The following is a 25,343-nucleotide window of genomic DNA, read 5'->3' as shown; positions in this document are numbered from 1 at the left end:
TTTAGACTTTCTTCATTTGAATATAAACTCGTCAGCTGGATTTCAAATAAATAGCTCACTTTTTTTTTTTTTTAAAGAATAACAGAAAAAAAGGCCCGTCTGGGAACATTTAATATACAGATGGTACGAAGATAATTTGATAAATTATTGTCCAAAAAAAAAAAAAAAATGGAAGAAATGTGGAAAAAAAATATATATACGGGACGCACATTTGTCAGTTTGTGTATTTTGGCTATTAAACTTTGGTCTGTTTGTTTTGATTTAACAACCTGATAGAAAATGTTAAAATCCAAAAGCTGTCCTGATTTTTAGGTTTGGCCAGGAACCAACAAATGTAGGAATCTAATGAACATTTCGAAAAATCGTCAGTAAACGATCAAAAACCATACTGAGCTTGGTTTGGAAGAAAAGTACAAGAGGCTGTGGCTTCTTTGCTGTCATCTGAACAAACTTGATCATTCAGTTTGCTTTTTTGGGATGAAACTTGTAATAATTTCTTTAACTCTACAAAGAGGTCCAACGAGGTGAATCAGAGACAAGAAAAGACAAAGACGGGAGTCGACTCCTCAGCTTTTATGTATTGACCGCCTTAACACATTACAGGTGTAATATACAGTACACGTATCACTGTTTACATGGAGGCAATATAAAATGGGCTAAAAGTACTGAAGGATACACAGAACTGCATGTACAAAAGCGTATTTAAAATTTCAAGTACCACTAACTTCATAAATCATTTCACTGGAGATTTGAAAAGCGTCTGTACAAATGTACAATGTTTGTATCCCACGTGGGGGAATATTCTCAGTTATCCAGGTCACGGCTACAGTGACGTCCAACATCTGGTCCTGGTTCCATTTTTTTAGCCTCTTGGTTCAGAGGTGAAATGTCACAAGTCCAGTTGCAGACGACACAGCACCTAAAAATCGCATGTTGCACCGGGGCACCTTTCCTCTGCCCTTGTAGTTGATTTATGCAAAAGAAGTGAAGTTTGCCGGTAAACTCGGGGTTTATGCCTTCTATCCAGACGTTTCTTTAACGTTACGTGTGACGTCTTTGCGGCGTCTAAACTGAATCACACGTCAAACCGTTTTTTTGTTTTGTTTTGTTTTGTTTTGAACGGCTCAACGCGTGACAAGTCTTTCAACTCGGGTCATAAAAAACTACAGAGTTTACAGAGCAGGTCATTTCTTCAATCTCAGACTAAACATTCTGTTTTTCGGGAAAAGTTTCCCAAATCCCCTTCTATTTCTTAGGAAATGACCTAACAACTGAACAGTCTGGTGCTAATTAAGGGAAATAAATGCACCTTCAATTCATCTTCAGAGTCCTTCGCAGCTAGGAAGCTGATTATGCGTGAAATGTCTACATAAAAATCTCATAATTTAAACAAATTAAGATTTAAAAGTGATAAGATAATTTACTTGTATTCGAGGACAATCCAATCATAAAAATACATAATACAATTAGTTATGAATACACAACAAATTTGACAATTCAGTGCAGGGGCCTTCCTCTGAGATTATCAGGAAATTACTGAATCAGATCTCAACAGGGATACAAAGGTTGTGGATTAAGTCTACACGGTCTAATCTCTTCATCTCAAATCAGCAGGAGGCTGAACCCACAAATCAACCATTTTATATTCTACAAAAATCACGCATGAGGCTTCGCTGCGGGGCTGATCGCCTCGCAAGTGTCACGGGAACTGATGTGACCATTAAAATCATTGACAAAAACATTTAAAATTAAAAAAAACAACAACTACAAAATAACAACACTGTATGAAACAAAGAAAGAATAACGTGTTCTCTTCACATCAAAGTCTTACCATCAAAACTGGTAAAGCTCCATTTAAGACAAAGGGATTTGTGCAAAAAAGAAAAGGCTTTTTGTTTTGTTTTTTTTTTGCCGTGCGTGCTGCCGAGACTTTGCTGAAGCAGAAAGATACAAAAAAAAAAAACTAAGAAAAAGAGACAAAAACCAAACAAAAAGGTCCTCTATGGCTGTGGGAAGTCCTGGTGCAAATAGGAAGGTTTGAGTCTGGCGGGCGTTTCTCTTTACGACTCTGATGCCACAGGATTAAAAAAAAGAAAGAGAAAAAAAAAGTCTTCTTGTGTCGGGAAGCGTGGCACAAGAAAGTAAACTGAAATATCCAACAGCCTTGACGGCGCTCTACATTCAGTTCAATGATCCTTTGATCGGATCAAATCCTGTCAGAGCCTTTAACACTGTACCATTCGCTCACTACGACAGTGAAAAAGTGAGGTTTGATCCGAGGAGTTCCTCTCAGCTGATTAGATATGATTGAATACGATGAGATACGTATGTGTGTGTGTGTGTGTGTGTGTGTGTGTGTGACTGTGTGCGTGTACAGGTGGACGGCGTCTCTGCTGCATCAGGGTCGCTGGTGGTCGTATTGCTGGTATCGGTTCAGCTTGTCCGGGTCGTTGGAGGCCATGTGGGTGAAGTCCTGGAAAATGTCCTGGTAGGTTTCGTCTCCTGGAGGAACAACAGAAGACACGTCACGTCAACCAGGGACCAAAGATTATTGATGATTGTTTGATTTGATAAATCGACTTTCACACAGAGGTCCTGACCTCTCCTGGCTCATTTTAAGGACATAAACAAAACAAAAAAGGATGAATGACTCAACGCATCCTTACAACTACACGTAGCACAATGGACCACATGACTTCTTCTGTGTATTTGGATTTTTATGTTTGTGGAATCCTTTTTGGGGTTTTATTTTAGCATCCTGGATGGAAAAGAGACAACAGTTCCACCTTGTAAAATATCAAAACATTTCTGAAATAAAATATCACTCAAGTCAGGACGAGAAACGAGAACTCGGAAACAATGCAGAAATCATTCATGGGCAGGATAAAACGTGTGTTCAGCAGAGAAAAGCTCATGCACAGTCACATCAGAACAAGGGAAAAAAGAAAAGTCAGCCATACCTTTCAGAGCGCCGGCGTGGCTCGAAATATTAAACAGAGCAACGCAGACAGAGAGGGAGAAAAAAAAGATGGGGAGGAAAAGAAGAAGGGAGAGGCAAATGTTTACACGGCCAGAGAGCTTTTCAGTAGAGTCGGAAAGAAAGAGACAAGCACAGAGGGATTAGTTTTAGTTAACAACTGTATTGTGTTTAAAGTGCAGGAATTTATGTACAAAAATACAGTTGTGTAGAACAGAAGAGAACAGAAGAAAGGCACAAACTCTGGAGAGGAGAGAGAGAGAGAGAGCGAGAGAGAGAGAGAGAGAGAGAAGCAAAGCAAAGTTGTGAATTTACAGAGAGAGAGAGAGAGAGAGAGAGAGAGAGAGAGAGAGAGATGTAGATTAAAGCAATGACTTAAGAGATGGAGCTTTTGTCTCACACCAGAGCAAACCTCCAACATCAAAGCCTACTTTGGGCTTTAATTCTGTTTCTGCAATGCAAGTACTGATAAAAATATGTATAAAAAAAAAAGTATGACATTAAAAACAAATTTTGAGATTCAATTGAATGCTCAGTGAAACAGCGCTGCAAGCAAAAACTCTCGAGTCAGGGTACGGTAATTAAAAAAAATGGGGGGCTCTCCCTCATGTTCATTACCTCGAAATCTCCCTCATCAGTCCCAACATTCATCAACTGATTGGCTGCGCTGATGAAGACGCCCTCAAGTATCAACCACGCTGGCAACGAGTCTTCTGGATCTAAACGATGCCACGATCAATCAGCGAGTGGAAGCGCACATTCTTAACTTAGTTCCTCGCGTCGTGATTGCTGGAGTCTGACCTCGAAGGCCGCTCACGTCAGCGATCATTTCTGCATCATTCCCTTTTTAACAAACATTGCACAAACTAGCAATACACTAAATAATAAAGAAATACATCTTCCTTTCCATTCTTCATAGGTCCAAAACATTCCTTATCCTTAAAAAGCAGCAAATAATAGTCCACGGATACTCGGTCCACCTCACCTTCTCCTCCATTTACTTCTATCGGCGTTGCAACCATTCTGAGTAATTCAAGTTGTTACAAGTCAGCCATTCATCAGCGGTTTATTCTACCAGCACCAGGGGGCACTGCTGTGCCAACATGGTGCAAGGACCACTTGATCAAAGTGCTTCGGTGCTGCCCTCAATATTTTGGGAATGCAGGGAGACGTGGGTGAAACACCCTGGACTGAATTCCATTATTCGCTGTCCAGCCGCTAATGTCTGTCAGGTCTTTATAAATATAAACTAAGAAGATAAAAGCTATATGTGTTTATATACGTGACTATTGCACGTCCTCAGCTGGTTTGTCTAGATTTGAGTAAAAAAAAAACAAAAATACTCAACGACATTCGAGACAATCAACGTAGCGGCACTAAAGGCCTCTCATCGTACAATTCTGGATTTCCCGTGGCAATGTCATGTAGCGAGCACTTTCTGACTGGAAACCGAGACAGAGCACTGTCATCACAGGCTGTCAGGACCACGCAATTGAAGGAAGAAAGAGGAATGCAAGGATGTGAGCTGCTCACGGTACACCCCCTTGTGTAACCTGCACATTATATACAACACATACAGTTTTTTGCACTGAATTTACCTTAAAAACAAAACAAAACACAACAACAAAAAAAAACCGGTTCTAAAGTACTTGTTTTGTTCTAACCAGGCATCAACTTCACAACAGCAAGATGCATCATGTTCGGACAACATGTAAGGAACAGACTTCAAATGAGAGAAGAATCACCAGAAAAGACACAGCAGTTGCATAAACATGAGTCGGAATGTGTCGAAATGAATCAAGTCACAAATCAAAGATGTCAACGACACTACTGCAACAGGTCAGATAATAAAAATGTCATTCAAAAGTCTTAATTATTGCCAGATAGAAAAACTGGTGGCAGTTTCTGGGAGGGTCTTTTTTTTTGCAAAGATAATGGAGGATTTATAGGGACCCACCATCTGATCAGAAGTCACTGAACTCCTCTAAGACAGAGGGAGACGTGGTACCATGTAAAGGGACGATGTCAGAACTGGAGTGAAAAGTGCTGCTGTTAATTTTGTGCTATCAGTAAACGTACAAGAGTAACAGTCACTTAGTTGGAAAGGAGGAGGTTCCATGGCTCTAACCTCTTTCCATTAATATGAACAAACAGCTGACACTAAGCCAGGCTGCCTGGAGCTTTGGACCCAAAAATAGAAGTTGGGGTCAGTTCATACCAAACGACATGGGTTTCTTATCCAGGAGGCTCCCTCCAACCTGCAGGACAGCACCGACACTGGCGATGAATAAATAATCCCCGTCCATCTGCAGGTTGAGGTTCAATGAGCCCAACTCTCTCTGGTTTTATGTTGCTGTTGTGCTTCGACCAGTAGACGGTTATTCGTTTTCATCCAGCTGCAAGCTAATAAACTCCTGCATGCACTTCCTGTACTGCATCTCAGTTGGGCTGTTGGTGTTATATTGACCTGACTGGCTGTAGGGCCCCTCCGCCTCTCGCATCTCCTCATTCATCTTGGCCAGCCGCAACCTGAGGAGCAGGTAAACAACCGTTAGCAGGTAAACAAAGATTAGCAGAGATCTAAACAGCAAGCCGAGTCTGTTTTTACTGACAGACCATCACTCTTACTGAAGACATTTTTTTAACAATCTGATCATGTAGTGACATCTAGTGGCAGAACTATACTACTCATCTTTTCTCAGTTGAACAGTAGAGGGGGAATTGTTCATCAACAGCAAATAATCTTTAAAAAGGTGATTTCTGCTCTCAGTGGCTGCTTTTAGGTTTCCATGGTGATTGGCTGAATGATGTAGAAGCTCCTAATCCTTTCATAAATTAAATTAAACAAAGACAGATAATAATAACAACAATAAAAACTCACAATGTGACAATGTCTGCGTTGGCTGCCTCCACCGCTATGGCCAGGGGCGTCTTCTCATCGATGTCTGCAGCATTCTGATTCGCTCCTCTTTTCAGGAATAAACAAACTTGCCTAGAACAGAGAAAAAGCTTCAGTGCTCTGTGAATGAACGTGTGGTTATGTGATGACAGTAGACAGGAGGAGGACCAACCCTGTGTGTCCCAGCATGGTGGCGTGATGCAGGGGTCCCCGACCCTGAGCGTCCTGCTGGTTCACATTCGCTGCATTTTGTAACAGAAACTCACAGGTGACCAGCGAACCCTGAAATTTCACATTCATGTAGCAAATTTACCTTCAGATTTAGAATTTTAAAATGTTTTCTCTAGGAATTTCATGTATCACTATGTGTCTCACCCCCTGCACCGCCATGATGAGCGGCGTCCTCTTGTCCTCATCTGTGTTGACCCAATTGACCTCGGCGCCATGGGCCAGAGCCTCAGCCATGTCAGGCAGGCTGCGGGCACATGATGCCCAGTAAAGCTGCAGACCTGGACTGTACTCCTTGGGCTCATAGAAAACCATCTCCTTACAGGGCGACGGAGGAGGGAGAGTGGCTGGCATGGGCATGGGCATGGGCACAGGCGGAGTTTCAACGGCCTCTGGAACACGGGAGAAAGGATGTCTAAGATTATCCCGACAGTCACATGACTCTAGACCTAATCTTTCAATCAATGTACATGGAACGTGTCACTTTACCACTTTGACAACATCAGAATGAACCGTATGAACCCAAGTTCTTCACATAAATGTAATACTCAAAGCCTGGTTACAAAAAAACCCACAAAAGTAGATAATTAAAGACTTCTTTCTCAACATAGTGATCAAACCTTGGAGTAAACTACTGTATTGTCTCAAAATATTTTTCAGTGACTCTTGTTTTTGGCAACATCTGCGGGGGTGAGTAGTCACTCCAAGTACAAGTGGCAGTGACATACTTGTATGATGACTCTTAAGACAAGCACAGCAGAAGCTATCGTTTATTCCCATGATGTGACTCGTCATCCTCACACAGGTTAACCTTAGCTTGTTCACACTTAGTAAAAATAAAAGAACACACTCTGAGTCCTGGCTGAGGAACCCGTGGTGACCACATCTCCCTGAACATTTAGAAGACTTGTTTGACAGCTTATTTCATTTTCACTCGCTGCAAAGCTTTGATACAGCGACTTGGTACACTGCATCAGTCTGTTTTATTTACATCTGCTTCCTCACAAGATCGTGTGAGAAAATGGCATCACAAGATTCAAGTACAAGATTCTCCTTTAGTGTATGATGCAGGCAAACAATAGGTCAGGAATTTAAAACAACCCCAGTGTGCGCTCAGTGCTACTGTCCCTGCTTTGACTTGGCTGGTTGAGTATTTACTCAAGGTTCAGATAGGTCATGAAGACCATGTGTTGGCAGTGTTTGGTGCGTGTACGTGTGCGCATGCATGTGAGTGCCTGTCTTACCTGCATCTGCCAGGCTGTTATTGGAGGGGGTGGTGGCCAGCATCTCCCTGCTCCCATCAGCGCTGTTCTGAATGCCGCTGTCTGCACTTTTAACTGCAAAACAAGAATCTGGATCATCACTAGCGGAACAAGACAGATGTCCTTCAGAATGAATGAAATAGAAGGAACACCTTCCTGTTAGTAGTTTTAACGACGCAGAGCGCACAAACATAATTACGCTTTTTGTTATTAAGCTGCAAACCGCTTCTCCAGTCTAATTACCAGAAACCGTAGGTGGTCCAAATATTTTGCACTCTACATGTAGAAAAGTGTCCAACTTAAGTCAACAGAAGGAATTAGATGACAGATCCCCACCATCACCTTATATTTCAAGCCCCTAAATAGCAAAAATCTGATGAGACAGGTATGCAAAACAGTGACAAAAACTGTGCGAGACAAACATTTCCCAACACCCTGGGAAAAGCAAAATAAGGTACCATCTTTAATACATGAAGGGATAGTCCATGAGGAAGGTCTGGGTAAGGGAGGAACAGACGAGGGGATGAATGGTTGCTAGTCCACAGCCCCCCCCCCAAGCCGGAAATACAAATGAACAAGGAGGAGGGAGAAGCAAGCGAAACATTCAGTACTTACTGCTCCTGAGCTTGGAGGAGGTGTCAAAGTAGGAGAAGAGTGAGTCAAGCTCGTCAGGACAGAAGAGAGAGTCCCGCCGGGCCTCCAAGCCACTGGCAACAGCTACGCAAGGGATGATGGGAATTTGCGGAATTGGGCAACACAGGGTGTGAATTGAGTGGTAGGGTGGAGGGTTTTAAGGTAGGTGGGGTAAAAGCAGGGATTAGTCCAGAAGCATAGAACAGCCAGGGAGGAAAGAAAAGAGTGAGAAAAGAGAGAGAAAGAGTGAGAAAAGAGAGAGAGAGAGAGAGAGAGAGAGAGAGAGAGAGAGAGAGAGAGAGAGAGAGAGAGAGAGAGAGAAGAAAGCAGAGTGAAGGCACAGATAGTTAGACTACCAGCTCGGCTGACACTGGAGGAGACAGACTACGACAGGCAATGGCAGGCAAAGAGAGCTTAGACATATGCTGTTCACGCAGAACACACAGTATGCCCATGGGTGCAAGCTTCTTCACTACGGTGCAAAACCACATCAAGCACACAAGTTTCGTAAAAGGTCACAGCAGAGGGGAATGGACCAATATAAGCGATAACACTAGCTTTGCCCACAGTGCAATCATTTTGTTTCCCAACAGGCACTCCTAAGCTGTGTAACATCCTGCTTCTGAAACTCCATTCCTTAGGAATGAGACAATATTAAAGAGGATGTGGCGCGAGCAAATCTGAATGTACAAGTTCAAATTAGAAGTTGACACCTCAGATCCATTAGAAATACAAAGAGCACAAAACTGTAGGGTAAAAAATGGTTTTCAATGCCCCTTCCACCACCATCAAGTGTTGAATTTACTTCCATGACTTTTCAAAGTTAATTGTTAAAACTAATGCTAGAAAACGTTGGTTCTCTCTTGTTTTTTTAGGATTCCATCCAGGTCTGAGGTGAGGGAAAGCAAGAGAAAACAATAGTCTAGCACAATTCTACTGACCTGACTGTCCAGAGGCATTTGAACCAGGTCTGAGTTTGGGGGTGGGCGGAGGTGGTCTTGGCGGCAGATGCTCAGAGCTGCTGCTGAGCCTCTTCTCCTGTTTGCTGAGAGAAACCACTTTGGTCCGAAGCTCCTCGTCAGAAGGCCGGCGTACAAATCGGCGATCCACATACTTGGCTTTAATGTAGGCCTCCACCTCGTGTCTGGTAAAAATGAGGAGCAGAGAAATGACTGCCACCTTTTAAGCCTACAGCCAATAACGCCTCTTTATTCAAATATTCATTATCATTTTTCATATTTACTTTGCCTCGTCCAAAAGTCCAAAACACAAACACTGAATATCAAATAACAAATTCAGCCAGTAACTCATGAACGGAGAAATAAGCGTTCTTTCATTTTGCTGCATAAATTACACCAACATCTAAAAATAGCAAATCTGTGTCTAACAGTTTTGTACCTTGGGTCTCCTGGCTGTGGTTTTCTGGCTCCCAGCTCCTCTCGTCGAGCCTCATAGATCTGGTTGATTACTCCGTTCCCCAGCTCACACATCAGCTAGGGAAGGTGCACAATCGAGTTAATAGAGCTAACGCAGCTGATGACAACAGTAACACCAATTAAATGGATCTTAAACAAAATCAAGAAAAAAAAAAAAGAGTAGTAAAAATAAAAGTGAAGCTGAGTTAAATGTGATTAATGTAGCGCGTGAATAACACATTGATTATGGACATGCACCTTAAGTAGTTCTGGCTCCCACGTATCCAAAGTCAAAGACCGGACCTTTGAGAAATGGACCCCCAGGCTCCTACAAATGAAGGAAGAATTAAAACAGCAGGCAGACATGATCCAAACTAAATATTTTCTCATTGTGAAAAAGCTGAAATGCCCTGTGTGCTCTTATGAAACTACATTTTGGTCGAAGTAATAAAAATGTATCTTTAAAAATACAAGTCCAGTAGAAATTTGGAACTGACCTACAGGGATACTACCTCATATTTACAGATGTCAACCAGACACGAGGTGATTAAGGAATGGTTATCACTCAAGGGGAAAAAAGTCACTTTGGAGATCTATGCTATTTTTAGACTCTCTTAATGAGTTGCAGCCTTGATCCCTGGTGAGGAAATCATGGGAACTGACCTGGACACTTAGATATAAATTTAACTTGACCTTAAAGTTAATCAAATATTCTATCATGCCAAATAATTAAAGGCTGTCACAATATTCCAGGCAATGCGGATGTTCATAACAGTGAGTTTACATTTCACAAATCCCTGAAGACCTACATTTTGTACATGGCCCTTAGAACAGAGCCTTGAAGGAAATTATCTGTCATATGTCAACATGCAATCATGATTTGCATTCTCAACTTGGTTTTCAGCCCAGAAACTCACTTTGAATCTGCGACACGCAAAGTGACAAACAAGCATCTGTTGCTTCCCTGAGTTTCCTTAGCTTTGTTGTTCTTTGTTTTTATACCATGGCAGCTTGCCTGTCTGTCATTTTTGACAATCTTGGGAAGCTGTACCTGTGAATGCCAGAGCACTGTATACACAGAGTGATGCCCAGGTTGATGCTGGCCCAGCGGGGATCTGGCTGGCCACAATCGCAGCAGCAGGTGTTGCCTGGGATGGCCAGCACCTTCTGCAGAGCGCTCTCTCCTTTCAGCGATCTCTCCTTCACCTCTCCACCAGAGTCCAAACTCCCTGTTGATGTGGAAGACTTCCTATCCAGCTTCTATCACCAGAGAGGCAGGGAAAACAAGGGTAAGTATGGTGGTATAAGGTGATCCCAGATTTAATGAAATTTTGAGCTTGTGGGATTCACAAACAAAACAGAGAAACACCAAATATTAAAATAGCAAGTCAATTTTAATTATAATTCCATAAAAAAGTATTGATAATACACTAACCTTATTTAGCTAATGTGCTGAATGTCATTTCATTACTCACCCATTCTAACACAGTTGGACTGCTTGTGTAAAATCATGTTAATTAGTCATGTTTCACTCAGCTATTCTCAGGTTAATAACTTTGCCAGCTCCTCTATGATGTTACTATCTACAGATAAACCTTTCTAAGCCTCACTGTGTTTGGTTTTTACCTCGGCATCATCTCTCTTGTCACGGAATGCTGTGGCAATGCTGTTCTGGACTGCTTTGATCCAGGCCTGTCGCAGCTTCTCTGAGTCTGCTTGCATCATGCAGCTCCTGTTTAGGCAAACACGCATCATGCTACTGCTGTTTGTTGGTGCCTCTGTGTGTGTGTGTGTGTGTGTGTGTGTGTGTGTGTGTCTGAGCATGTGTTTGGAGGTAGGCACACTGCTACTTCATCTTCCAACCTTCTTTTACATATTTCAGTGCTCATTATGTCGGTAAACTGGGATGTTTTAACGATTCAGAAGTTGAACATCTACTTCTATGAGGACCAACATGACTCGTATATTTGGGAGCGACAACATTTTGTCCAGTCCTCACTTTTGACCGTTTCTGTTTGAACTTAGTTTTAGAGTTCAAGCAGGTTGTTGGCCCTATAATGATACTGACCTTACTACAGTGTGTGTTATGTCACTGAGTGTCTTGACAGGGATTTAAGTACACTTACTTGGTAGGTGACACCACTTCGAAACAGAAGCGTCGCTCTATATCCTCACAGTGCTTGACTGTACATAGCCTCAGGTCTTCTACCACCACTGTGGGATTGTCCTGAGAGAACAACATGGAACACAAAAAACAATGACCGTGCCTGATGGTTAAGAATAGCTGGAACTGATTCAACTCTGAGTATTTTATCAATCTGCCACGACCAAAAATAAGATAATTAATCCACAGAAGGAAGAATTATTACTCTTCTGATAGTGTTCACAAACAAACAAGTTTATCCTATACTATTAAAACCTGCTTTGAATTGTCTATTCCTTCTACTGCTTGCAGCCTGGCCTTCTGTTAAAAAAACATGGGCTGGTATTTGTGCTGGAAGTCAAACACATGAATATTTGATTGTGGTCGGTGTGCAGGGAGTCACTTGATGTACCTTGAATTTCTTCTGGTAAACAAGCTGATTGTTTTGGATGGAGAACCAACGCCTGAAAGGGGATCACAAGTTCATTAAAAAACAAAGTCACATGCAGTCGCCAGTTATGCTCCAAAAATAAAACACTAACATCCTTTTAATACCGAGGAGAGATGCTGATGAATAGATACATTCAAGATAAGGAAGGAATGTGTGTCAGCTCACGTCACTGTAAAACAAGATGTATCAGCGCTCTTTTCTTCAGCTAATCATTTTTCATGGAAACAGAAAGATTAAAGTTAACTTTATTTTCCCAAAAAGTCTAAAATTGGTCTTGGCCATCAAAGAAAAAAATCCACATACAAAAAGCACACAAAAATGTGTTAAATTATAATGTGGGACCAACACGCTCAAAGATTTATTTGTCCCTGCTGTAACTAACTTTTTAAATAACTTCAATGCAAGTTGTTGACCGCTGACTGTCTGGTTAATTAATTTGTATTTTTGTTCAGTACTTTATTTTTTTTTATTGTCGTCTTTACTGCTGGTTGTGAAACAAATTGGGGTTTAACAGAGATATTCTTGATCATACCTATTCCATGTCTTAAAGGCATTACTGGCCCTCTTGAACAGATAGCCTTCCATGGCGATGCCATTGTCTGCATCCACATTGTACTCCAGCTTGGTGTCGTCATTCGAGAAGTCCTGAAGACATGAAGAAAAAAAGATGGGAGAGGCAGAAAAACAGAGGGAAAACAATGACAGTGTTAAAATAAAATAATCAATAAAACCTTAGTAAAACTGCCGTCAACTTTCTTTTGTTTAAGATGAAGAGTGGCCCTGCATTTTCACAAATGAGAACCAACATTCTCAGTTATGCAAGTGACATTGTCCGGTTCTGTTACGCTCCTGGTCACACTGACATGAATAATGTTCCACACCAAACAAGATAAAGAAGGAAGGGCAAAGACATATTTTACAAAAATAACATTCTATCTAAAGTTGATTTATATTCCATTCCGTTGAGATTTGTCTAGTTCGACTGAAGGTTTTGCAAATTTTACTTTGCTTCTCTGTTTCCTCCACATTTCAGTGTCTCTAATGCAAATTTCATGAGTGGAACTAATAAGAGAACATAATAAAATACTCCAAATGATCAGATTTGCACATTAATATACTGACCACTACACAGAACGCTCACTTTCTAAGATCCCACCTAAGTACTAAAGATCAGCAATTGAGGCAAGCCCCACCATGTCCAATCTTATAACAGCTACGCTTGCACACAACTGTGCAAACATGAACAACCACACACAGCTTGAGCTCATACCCTGCTTCCGTAATCCAATCAGGTGTGTGGACCATCCCTGCACCCAGTCCCGCATCCACTTCCAGAGCTGCCGCCACACTTTGCTAGAAACCCTCGTGGCTTTCTCAGGTTCAAGTGACATTGAGCAGCATGATGTAAGCATTTGTGTGGGAGTGTGTGTGTCCTTCCTTCTGGATTCATTTTACACCAAGTGTCACTGTCTCCTCAACCATTTACAGCTCAGTATCTGGGTATGTCCCAGGAACAAGTTATGAAGTTTACTTTTCTGTCCATCGAGAGACACATGGTCTAATAGTCTTCAGACTTTGACCACACGGATTCAGGATTTGAGTGGTACGATCTATAAAAGTTTCAAGCTTTAATCATTCATTGGTATTTTGACTCTGTCTCTGCTTCTATCAACCACCACTGTCTTTGTTTTAGATGTTTCTTTGAGTAGTGTCTGTTATTTTAAACAACCTGCAAATTTTATTTTTCTTCTCAGACAAAGAGGGTTTTTGTAACTTAGGATGAAGTCACCCTTAAACATTTAAGAGTACTTTAACATGCAATACCAACGAGTGCCAATCAGCATTTATTCACCTTGGAAACAGAGGTTTGACTGTAAAATGAGTTGGCTGTTTGGAGAGCATCCAAACATGAAGCAGGGGGTTTCAAAGTCTGAGATGATAGTTCGGAATTCACATTTACATTTAAGACGTTCTACACGATGTCCTTTGATATCTAATATTATTTCACCCTCCTTCTCTGAACCTCCCCTAAAATGGTACTGAGCCCCCCGGGGAGGATCAGCAGTGAAGAATCTGTGTATATAATTTACATGTGTTTGATACATGAGCATCTGTTATCAGTGTGTGCTTCGATGTCACTTCTCTGAGTTACTATTTACTTCTAGTGTATGATTCCATGTCCGTGTGTCTTTGTCTATGCTGCGTACCAGACCCGTAAATGTAACCTGAGCCAGAGATTAACAAGTTAAACCCCCACAGCACTGTGATAGCAACGTTTCAAACACACACAAACGCGAATACAATTTTCCAGCATGACATACACCGGGACAACTGAGGTTATTTCGGGTGTACAAGAGGAACAAAATGTGTCTGCAAGCCACTGAATGAAGAGAGAATGGAAAATACTGGTCCAGACAGTCAAGTCATCTCTTCATAGATGATCATAGCTCAAAACCTCAGCAGAGGTGAGCTGGATGACTAATCAAGGAAACGGGCCACAAGCTGGTGAAATATCACAACGACCGGTTTGATGCATATGTACATACACACAAATATTCCAAACACAAATATAATCAAAGACAATGAAACACTGTTGCTGGCATCAAACCCTGAGCTCACATCATACACTTGAACAGACACTGGCATCAAAATAAATCATGAGGCATAATCAGGACACATCAACACTAATGCATGTGTGGCACTCGAAAGTGAAGGAATAATCAAAGCTACATAAACACTGCAATGCAGTCTCAGTGAAGAGGAGGGACAGGAGATGTCAAACGATGAAAGGTTGCGTTACAAACGGAAGTCAGGTTGAAATCAATGCGGTGACTCTACGTACGGAGGTTGACCTCCAAGCGCAAAAGTTTCTGCAGTCTGGTAAAGAGTTGAGCTCCGTCACATCCTAAAACGTCACACACGCACACACAGACAGCAAAACGACACAAAGAGAGAAAAGAATAATGCACTTTACTCTACATAAAGGAATGTTTAAAATCAAGGGTATGTCAAAATAAGAACACAACAGAAAACAAACCACTAATTCTATTACTAACAATGGGCACAGTTGTGCATGGACACAGACACAAAAACACACCATGCCTACGTCACTCACCAGATACCAAACATAGTGGAAACGGCTGAAAATCTTCATTTTTAACAATTGGATAAAGCGTGTGTGTATGTGTGTGTGTATCTGTCTCAAAGTATCCCTGTGTAGCGACTAATTGTCACTCTAGGCAGGACGTCTTGCCTCCTAAAGAAACTCACACCTCCTTTGCCTGTGTGTCTGTCAAAACTTTCGTCACAGTGTTTGCTCCTCCTCCTGCTTGAAGAGAAGGTCACCTGTGTGTATGTGTGTGTGTGTGTGTGTGTGTGTGTGTTTGTGTGTTTGTGTGTTTGACTGGTGTGACAGCAGGGATAGAATAATCAAGTGGACCATGCAGAGCAGCTTAGTCATCAAACATTTACACTGACTTCAGTTTAGCTGCCATACACTCAGCGCTGCCATCCAATCCTTTAACTACACTGTGTGCGACATCTGAGCCTTGGAAATTAATCTGAAGGCTCAAAGCTGTGAATGAAAAAAAAAAAAGATGTAAAAATCATAATGAAAGCAGCCAATGTCTTCTCCTTGAGCCTGCCGAGCCCAGTGGCCCAGGTGCCACTGCGGAATGATGCACATAGGCAGATAGGAGGCACGCTCAACACAACTGAAGGACCACCTTGATCTCACAAGGGTGGAGGGATTCTATTCTTGAAATTCACTTTCTGGCGCATCTCAGGAATACGCCAGGGCCTCAGCAAGGACGATAACCCCAACTATACATGCAACAAGACTTAGTTGCTGTGTGCAGTCCTTGTTTCTATGATGATGAAGGTAATTACATGCTTGAACTGAGTATGTATTAAATCTGTTTATCGAAATAACGCGCAGCTGTAATGGGTCAAAAACCACAGATTTAAAGTTAAGCCAAAGTGAGCATCTATCAACAGACACGCCAAACTGCCTGCCCCGCATCATAAACAGCTGTTTCTATGGAGATTCTGGGATTCTAAATGCCTAGAGGAAGACATCATTGCACAATAGGGAAAAAAAATAATGTAATGTACCACCCCCCCCCCCCCCACACACACACATATACAAACACACACTGTATATGTCTACAGCCAGAACAAACACCTGGTGTAGCTGGTTAACACCTCTGCTGGCAGAATTCATCACATCTCTTCTGTCAGCCAAGGAAGACCTGGGTGACCATAAATAGACACCTAAAACACACTTCCTTTCTGCTGAATGTGTATGACTGCTTCCTGCTTTAAGTACTAAAAAGAAATATCATAAAGTCAAAACCAGAAGTAAGCCAGTACTAAATATACCCCCCTTTGTTTTACATCTGTAAATAAATTTTAAAAAAAATACACAAGCCCAAACCAAACTGCATGAGAACAGAGTGGAGTCAGTTACAGTAAGACTCATAGGGTCGAAATAATTTTGATATGATGAATAAACTGAAATTCAACATATACTGACTGCAAATGGCAGAAGAGCATATGCATCAATGTAAATCTGCAAACAAGACATCATAGCTGCACGTTGTCACGCCACTCATCTCTCAACAGATGACATGAGTTCCAGAGGCTGTTCAGCGTCTATCCAACCATGCAAACATGACGCAGGAACAACAGAGAGGGGGGAGAGGGGGGGAGGCGAGACACAGCTTACCTGCAGAGCAGCCTGAAGTGAGTAGAGGAAAGGAAAAAAGACAGGAACAGAAGAAGAGACAGTTGGTTAGTGGTGTGTATAAACAGCCAGAATAAAGTGAGAGAGAGTGAGAGTGTGAGTGAGAGAGAGAGAGAGAGAGAGAGAGACACACACACACACACACACACTCACACACAGAAAGAGAAAGAGAAGAGGGAGAGAGGATCTGGAGAGAGACAACATATAAATAGCATCTAGATAAATCAAGGGAGGGGAGGCAGAGGACAGGAGCTGATATTGGCCTAAGTACCATCTGAGCAAGAGGCAGAGTGAAAGGACAGGCCCAAAAAAATACAGACAATGTAGAAAAAAAAAAACCAACAACAAAAATAAAACGATAAATTATTAAGGACAGAACAGCAACACAAGAGAGTGACGTCTTGCTGCTCGTACACAGTTGGAGACTGACATAAACATCGCTGACAGGCAGACAACAGCTGGGTAAAGACAGCACAGATGTTGTCTGGAGTTAATGATGCTGTGTGATCTACAAATAAAGACAAGGCCAATTAACAACCATCACCGGTTATAAAGCTCCAGTATCTGTGGATTCACATAGACTTGGAGAAGAAAAAAGGGTTTTATCAGATTAGTAACAGGCAGTAAAATTGGAATTGCCAAATTAAAAATGGCATGGGATATCAAAGACTGTGAGTTATTGGGTTTATAATGACTATCAGGAGTGCTGAGCAGATATGGGAGTCTACTGAAACCCAACCACCATTGCTTGGAAATGGGTTTCCCGCGGCTGTCAATAATGCATGGGGCATGTGGCTGATATCATTCTAAGGGTTCATCTTACACCTGATGGAGTTCTACCTTCATCCATCAAAGGGACAAATGTATGGTTATGACACATTTCAATTATTCTTTTGTCCACCCACTTGTAATTAACCGTTAAACAAATCGCATTCATATTTTCAATTCCTCCTACATGATTACAGAGAAGGTGAACGGTTGTAAGTGTGAGGTGTGCCAGACCCGGAACACCTGTCTGCGGGATGCGAGTCCTGAAAGGTCCCAGCAGAAGCCTGTAGGATAATTTTTAAAATAAGGAGGAAGGACTATAATAAGAAAGATTTTGTGAGGGTTTAATAGCCATAGAGTCACAACACATTCAGTTCCAGGCTTGGAAAAGCTCCGTCATGTTGGGCTCACGCTGAGTAGGTGAGTGTGTGTTCATGTTTGTCTTTGAAAAATTTATTAATCTATGATTTTCATTTCATTTCTACACTGTTGTGCAATTTTAGTCTGCATGTGTACATTTGACTAAACCTGAATGAAGATGGGGCAATATTCCGAGCGTGTGTACCTTCTGCTGGATGGTGGAGTGTTTCTGCTCCATGTCCCTCTTCTCTTTGGCAGCATCCACCACCAGCTGGTCCAACTGCAAGAGACAACTGATTAGTCAAGCTTACAAAACCACCTGGCCACACTCAGTTCATTATATGCGTATCCCTTCCTCTAAGAAGTTATTTAAAACAAAACTAACTTTTGCATCCTTACTTTTGAGCAGGTGAAAAGACAAGAGTGTTATTACGGAGAGAGAGTCGAACGCTGGGCCATTAAAATGAAAAATGTTGCTTACAGCTTCACTTGATAGGTGTATGTGAGTGCATGTGCGCCGATGCCTCTATTCCCCCAACCCTGAGAGCAAAAATGACTCGAGCAAATAAACAACTCTGCTCAAATCTAGACAAGACATGCCCTTTCCTCTAAGAAAAAAAAAGACTATTCTACAAAGGCTTCACCATGTGTGAAATTGGATGGGGGATGATTGATTCTCCTCATCCCTGAGAGTAACCACTGCGTGTACAGAGGGGGAAAAAAGGCTCAGTTCAAAGAAGTTGTTCAGAGTCACAGGGCGATGCCACAAATGTGCCAGTTCGCCTCACAGCATTGAGACTCCACTCAGGGTCTCTTGATATTTTGTTGCAGCAATGTGACCTAAATCAGAGGGCCTGAATCTGCGACAAAAGGATCAGTATCTGACTATAGGTCATGGAGTGAGAGAGTGAGAGAGAGAGGGAGGGGGAGAGAGAGAGAGAGAGAGAGAGAGAGAGAGAGGAGTGTGTGTGTGTGTGTGTGTGTGTGTGTGTGGTGTAGGGGAACACGTGAACGGGAGGATTCAAAACTTCAGTTAGCAAACGGTAAACAGCTGACCTATTTTAGAAAAAAATAGAAAACATTAAAATGACAACCATATGATTTTCGTGGAAATTCGTATCAAAGAAATGTATATTCTTGAGTTTGAACAGTACGATTGGATATATGTAATTTAAAATGGCACATTGATGCACATTAAACCTTTCAAAAATATTGTGCCTTCCTGTGATTTGTGGGTCATATTTCAATTTCACATTGATAATAACTAAAATTGCAAAAAGTAAATTAATCTCAGTTGGGTTTTTTTTATACAAAGATAATTCATTTTTCCTTGGACATATTTCAAACAGTTTCAAGGAAATTCTCAATCGCTGTCACTGATTAACTCCAGTATTCTTAATGCTACAGAACATATTTTGATAAATTGGGGGGAAAAGTTCACATTTTGTCAAATTGGTTATTATATGCGAGCATATACAACTGCTGTGGACTCATGCCAATAGACTGGACACACGAGCATGGAAGCACTGAGGTTTTGAAATAAAGATGAGCATAATGAATATGAGAGGCACATGTACAGTGCATTAAAGATTAGCTGAGAAAAATCACAAAAAAAAAGAGACAGGAGTTGGTCGAACAACTCAAATAACATAACTAAATATTCAGCATATTTCACCAAACCTCGTGAAATATTACAGTACTTTGGAGGAATACACTGAAAACTATATCTGATTCTTTCAGAGAAGCCTGTCTTTTGTTAGGTTGAGGGAGGAAATGGGTGGACGGCAGAGCGGCAGGCTGATAACATCGGATGGGAAATGTTTTCCTCTGTCTCAACCATAACAACAAGTCCAGTCCGGTCCAGAGCATCTATCTGCTTCAATCAGTCGTCAGATATGAATGTGAATGCGTAACTCTCAACATAGTTTGTGACATAGTTACTTGCCTTGTTTTTAACATCTTATATTTCTAACCATGCAGCCCTCGCTGACGATGTCCTGAGATGACAATCGCATAACATGTTTCACCCTTCCCGTTTGTCACTTACAGTCCACGACAGCACACTTTTCCTTTCTATCAATTAGCCTTCACCTCCTTAGATATGACTATGATGAGAAACTGTGCGCGTCATGGAAAAAAGTAAAAAAACAACTTATAGAGTCACTTAATACGTGTTCTACTATGGGGTATGGAAAGATCAGTAATCCAGTATCTTATATTTAGATCCAGACTTTCCAAAGTGGGAAAAAAGCAACCTGATTGACATGAATCACACAGCTGTCATGCAAACACATTTAGTTCCTGAACTGTTGTCTGTTCAGCAACTCTAACAACCACAGCGACTAAACACGTCGGTCTTCTCAGCGTAATACATCTTTCTGATTTTGTCTGGTTTCATATTTTTCATCATTGCGATGATCCCACCAAGGGGTAGGACCCCTGTTCTATCATTTCCTCTCATTTACCTAAATTATAGAACAGATAAAGGCCTAAAGGTAGTGGCATTTCATTGGTCTCTAGTGTTCATTTATTATTTTGTCATTGATTGATTGTTAGCATCAAGTCATATCATCAGACCTGTTGACAGCTCCTCCACACCTCCCTACACAGCCTCTCCACCTTCTTCAGCTTCATGATGAAAAAGTTGAAATGCAATAATCCACAGTCCTCTTGTCCTTGCTTCCCACAGATATGATGCTGAACTTCCTCTCCTTTTGGTTCGGCACTGCTTCAAATTCAGTGTGGCAGACTTCCAATCCACCAACTGAGTTCTTCTTCAGCTCTTCATAGCTCGAGACCAACCCACTATCAATTTTTCCTTCCTATTAGGAACTGGTTTCTAAAACAGTCTCTTGCTCTTTCCTCTCTTAGTTCTTTTCTCTTCTTTGGTGGCGTACAGTCCGTGCCTTTCCATTTTACTTCAAACACTTTTTGCCAAGAGAAGATTACATTGTGCTGCTAATCCCTTAGGTGAATCTGCTATTTAAAAGTGGTCTGTCTTCTCCCTTCTTTTCCCAGCACTCTTTGGATCCGTTAATTTTGTGAGAGATGGTTTCAATTTCAGAGCATGAGAGAAACCACACTCCACTTGAAAAAAAAACGCAGTCCACACGCTACAGATCTGGCTCTTTCTCACTGAAAAAAAAAAACCCACTTGTTTGGATCCTCTCTGCTACTTTTCACACAGATCACTTCAGAAAAATGTGGAAAAACTACTCTTTTCTCCTCAGAAGTGCAGTCTGGTATTTGGCTACTTTCAGTCCTTTTATACACTCCTGTTTAGTCTTCCTAACTCTTGCGAGAAACGTCATCTTCTCATGTGATCCTTCTACTGCTCCAGCCTCAGATTAACCAGTTTATATCATCAGCCTTCAGCATCATTTTTCTCTGCCTTGCTCTCTCAGATGACTGTCAACCCTGAGTGTCTGACTGTGGGAAAAATCCCTTTCCGAGCCCACTAGCTGCTTTCTTCCTCATTCCTGTTCTCTGCCACACCAGCTCCACTGCAATAATCATCTAACAGTCACACTTAGGCTGCCCTGCTGCTCAGAGGGAGGGCTGTTTATCAGAGGATGCACATAGTCGACACAAAGATAACAATGATATACAAACATATAGAGCGGAGAGAGGTCGTGTGGCAGTGAGGGCAGGAGGTCAAAGTGCAGAGGCAGCATTCTCTAATAATGATGGTGGAAATTCTTGTTTGGAAAGTAAGAAGAATCCCAGAGGCAAATGTTGGAGTCGACACCCAGAATGTTGTTGTGATAATCAAACAATACTTTTCCTAGCCAACATGTTTACCCATGCCTATGCACTGGTATGTAAACTTAGCTGCAGTTATTCCGCTACTCCTCTCAAAATAACTTCATGTTTGCTTCTGTTGCATAAGTTTATACAGCGTTCCAAAAACATTGTCAAGTGTATATTTTTACACCAAGTATTAGATTAAAATTAAGTTTAAAATAATAAAAAGCAGGAAATGAAACACACAATTTATTTCCCAGCAGATGGACCACCTTGTGACAACAAACTGAAACGTAAGTTCTTATAATAGCTTGAGGAATGTAGATTATATAATATAAGATAATGTAATAAAATTCTACATTGTGAGGGCATGTTCCCTAATCCCCAGAGTTGTTGTCAAGATAAATTCTGACCTTAAGATCAGATTCTAAGTTTGTGTTAGGGCTGGGTATTTACTTGTAAGGAATAAAGGAGGATTCTCATAAAAATAGACTAAAAACAAGATCTAATGCCATGTAGATGTTATGGAGAGAATTCTAATGTTTATTCAGACTTGGTGTGATAGGGTGGTGGCAGGGACTTGGCCCCCAATAAAGGAATTGGGCCCTCCCAGGAGGCATCAACATTATCATCTCTGCTTCTGATCTGTTGGACTGGTTTTGAGTTTTGAACTGTAAGATGTAGCGAAATTCCACATTTCTGAATTAGCATGCTGCTTTGCTTCAGCCAGAATCTGACATGTCTTCATGGAAATAAACATGTAACAGTGGAGAACTAGCAAGCAACGTAGTATACAGTGTACACTGGCAACCATGACAATGGTCACTTTGCAGGTGCAGTTGCAAGACAAGAGGCGGGACAATAAGCCATCTAGAGGAAGCAGTTACTTTAATTAACTGGGTACAAGTAGGAACTTTTCTGTTGTGCTAATAAGTGTACGAGGATACTCTGACTGTCCTGATCTGCATGTTTTGTTTTGTTTTTTTCCTGATGAAGTGCCAAGCTGTGATGGTATGTTCTGCACCTGTGTTTGTTGATGTCTGTTTATGTCTGAAAACAAATAAACACACTTTTTGGAATAAGTGTACGAGGAAGAATAATTGAAGCCAGCACCAATCATCGGTTTGCCTCCTCTGAAAAAATCAACTTTACTGGGGCGTGGGTCAAAGTTGGCATCAGAACCAGCTACCTTATACAGAATCTGAACATCTATTGGCAGTGGCTGAACCCCCCCTACCATCATTTTGAAGTATTAAGCTGTGTAGTTTCAGATGACCTTGTCATGGATACATGGGTACAACTGGATGGTTTTCCTTTCTGTTTGAGTATGAGTTATAAGCTGAGTTGTAGCGTGAGATTGTTCAACCTCCCACTGCAAACTAAGAAAATAAAATACAATATTAATCAAATAAGCACATAATTTCACGTTATTTAAAGACCCATAATTGCTGAATACGCAATGTTATTCCACTGCCGAATTAAAAAGCTAGAAAAATATGAAAATAAGGAAAACAAGACAGTGATTGTAGAGCCCATCATAAAATCAAAATGCCTGCCCAGTGACTTTCTGCAGTCACTATGTGCAAGTATATATGCATGTAGGTGTTTGTCATGTGGCTGTACCTGTCCTCCAAGCTGTTTCATGAGAGGCTGTAATTCACTGAAGAGGTCATAACCTTGGTGGAAAAACGTCAGGTGGGCATACATGAAGGACAGCATCTGTTGAGAGGACAGTGATCAACCAGAGAGCCACGATGGCTGACACACACACACTTGATGTGGCAGAAAAGTCAACTTACAGATTTCAGGATTTCCGATCTTCTCTTGGATTGTAGTACATTGATCTGTAATGAGTAAAATCAAAAGAATGAGATGTTAGTAGGGAGATTTTTAATATCTTACAGGGCAACTAAACACAACATCCATCAAATTAAAATATCTCAAGTGATGACATTCAAAGATTGCGTGAAGAAAAATGCGTGAAGAAGAAGAAAAATTGCACCATCACCCTCAATAATAACTGGACCAAGGTCCCTTGTGCAAACACCAGGGGGAGCCCTGGGTTTTATGTTTGACCACAAATGCTGCTGGAGAAGTCTGTCTCATCTATCATCATCTACAGAGTTGAGGCTTTCTGTCTCTGCACGTAGTGTAGCAGCCTCTTTCCCCCTCCAGAGCTAATTAGCACTGTGTTGATCATCTGGCACAGAGAGTTATTTTAGGTGAGTGTCATAGAGTAGTTTGTAAACACAGATTCTGATGCATCATTGAGACTGACGGCAACTACTGAGCGTTGTGTGTTGGTAGGCATTACTGACAGAGTGTGGTGGATGCATGTGGCTACTATGGAAGGCAGGAAACATACTGAATGACTCTCAGCATTTGGGTGCAACAGCATTTTTCTGTATGGTAGAGCAGGGGCAGCACACTCCCATCCAATGGAAAAGAAAAGTTAAAATATCCGTTGTGGTCAGCAATAATTTTATGCCTGGTGGTTGTAAGGCCTTTTTCCCTAGCAACGCTGACCACACTCATGCTCACACAAACTCCTACCACAGCTGAGAATCGACTCCACCTCCTTACCGCAGTAGCTGGTGCATCACAACGTTTACAAGGCTTTAGTCTCCTTGATTACAGCCGATTAGTGCCTCTGACTGGAGCAGTTGTTTTACTAGCAAAGGGCACTCTGGTGTTAATAAACACAAGAGCCCCGAGCAAAATCTAGTTACATACATGATTAGCAATTGGTAGTGAATCCAACTGCAACTATCCAAGATTTCAAACTTGAATTTGTCATTTATCAGGTGCTAGGAAGACCTTTGCAATCACCAAAATACGTGCCTTTTCTTTTCAATGTGTAAATTATGAATTTATAAATGAGAGTTTGGTGCATCTACTATCAAGTATATTATATATTTTCCTTATCTTTCTGTATCTTTTATAAGAAAAGTGTGAAATTCAGTAAAATTATGTTCACTATGATGTTGAATTTTGCTAAATAATATTATTATGATAAGCAATTGTTTCTTCTAAAAAGACAAAAGTGAAAGGAGCAAATGGAGTGTAAAAGCATTCTATGATCCAGCACCATGTGGTTTAGCAGGGTAAAAAAGAGACAGTTCACTCTTAAAATGTTGTGAATGCAAGACTGGCTTACACAACCTCTCTCATACTGCATATTTTCTTCTCCTTCGACCATCCTGTCACTGTAAACTGTATAATTAGGTCAAACTGCCACAAAAACAATCTAAAAAGATCAAAATAGCTAAATTCTGTCTTAAACGCTTCCTGAAAGTACAGCAGCAGAAGTTGCAATTTGCTGCATTGTGAAAGAGCAGGGTTGCTCAAATGTGACTCTTTTATGAGAACCCATTGGAATTAACCACGCTAGCAGTTTAGCTTATAGATTTCCTATAAGCAGACTAGCTGGCAGGACAAGCTAATTTCTCACAGCAAGGCCTCATCCTATGAGAGAGACAGAAGCAGTGGGCCAAAATCTACTTCTAGGATTCTTTGAGACTGATTCACTTACAGGGTCTGTCATAGCAGAAGGGAGGAGGATGCATTCAAGTACTCCTGTAGGCTCCCTACACATTGTGATTTTTGATACTTGGACTGAATTTTTACTAAGCGGGGGAAGTATCAACAGTTTGACAGTAGAATATCTTTACATTCATTTGCTAAAAGTGTTAAGTTTCTGTGCGTTTCTACAACTGTGA

At 41.2% G+C, this 25,343-nt stretch overlaps 1 protein-coding gene across 6 annotated transcripts in view; it reads right to left on the bottom strand.

The window, feature by feature from the left end:
• Positions 1–1,062: 1,062 nt before the first annotated feature.
• LOC147249730 (arf-GAP with coiled-coil, ANK repeat and PH domain-containing protein 2-like) overlaps positions 1,063–25,343 on the bottom strand; it is a 41,626-nt gene continuing 17,345 nt past the window's right edge. For 2 of the 6 annotated variants that reach the window (XM_086223233.1, XM_086223232.1), the window contains 18 exons: positions 23,424–23,468; positions 23,248–23,343; positions 18,086–18,160; positions 12,541–12,653; positions 11,970–12,021; positions 11,541–11,641; positions 11,041–11,146; positions 10,466–10,674; positions 9,673–9,742; positions 9,398–9,492; positions 8,941–9,143; positions 7,982–8,083; positions 7,349–7,441; positions 6,252–6,496; positions 6,049–6,158; positions 5,859–5,969; positions 5,445–5,506; positions 1,063–2,502 (listed from right to left, as the gene is read on the bottom strand). In XM_086223233.1, the coding sequence (XP_086079359.1) occupies positions 2,399–2,502; positions 5,445–5,506; positions 5,859–5,969; positions 6,049–6,158; positions 6,252–6,496; positions 7,349–7,441; positions 7,982–8,083; positions 8,941–9,143; positions 9,398–9,492; positions 9,673–9,742; positions 10,466–10,674; positions 11,041–11,146; positions 11,541–11,641; positions 11,970–12,021; positions 12,541–12,653; positions 18,086–18,160; positions 23,248–23,343; positions 23,424–23,468 (1,992 nt within the window). In that variant the 3' untranslated portion in view covers positions 1,063–2,398. Of the gene's footprint in view, positions 2,503–2,960; positions 5,507–5,858; positions 5,970–6,048; positions 6,159–6,251; positions 6,497–7,348; positions 7,442–7,981; positions 8,084–8,940; positions 9,144–9,397; positions 9,493–9,672; positions 9,743–10,465; positions 10,675–11,040; positions 11,147–11,540; positions 11,642–11,969; positions 12,022–12,540; positions 12,654–14,850; positions 14,914–16,734; positions 16,747–18,085; positions 18,161–23,247; positions 23,344–23,423; positions 23,469–25,343 lie in introns of all 6 variants that reach the window. The other 4 variants (XM_086223235.1, XR_015119143.1, XR_015119144.1 and 1 more) reach the window with 4 other exon arrangements.

The sequence above is a fragment of the Aulostomus chinensis genome, chromosome 14 (genome assembly GCF_037954235.1).
Source record: "Aulostomus chinensis isolate RoL2024-O1b breed Wild chromosome 14, RoL_Achi_v1.0, whole genome shotgun sequence".
Lineage (NCBI taxonomy): Eukaryota > Metazoa > Chordata > Actinopteri > Syngnathiformes > Aulostomidae > Aulostomus > Aulostomus chinensis.
The sequence above is the reverse complement of the archived record's forward strand: the minus strand, read 5'-3'. Positions and strand labels throughout refer to the sequence as shown.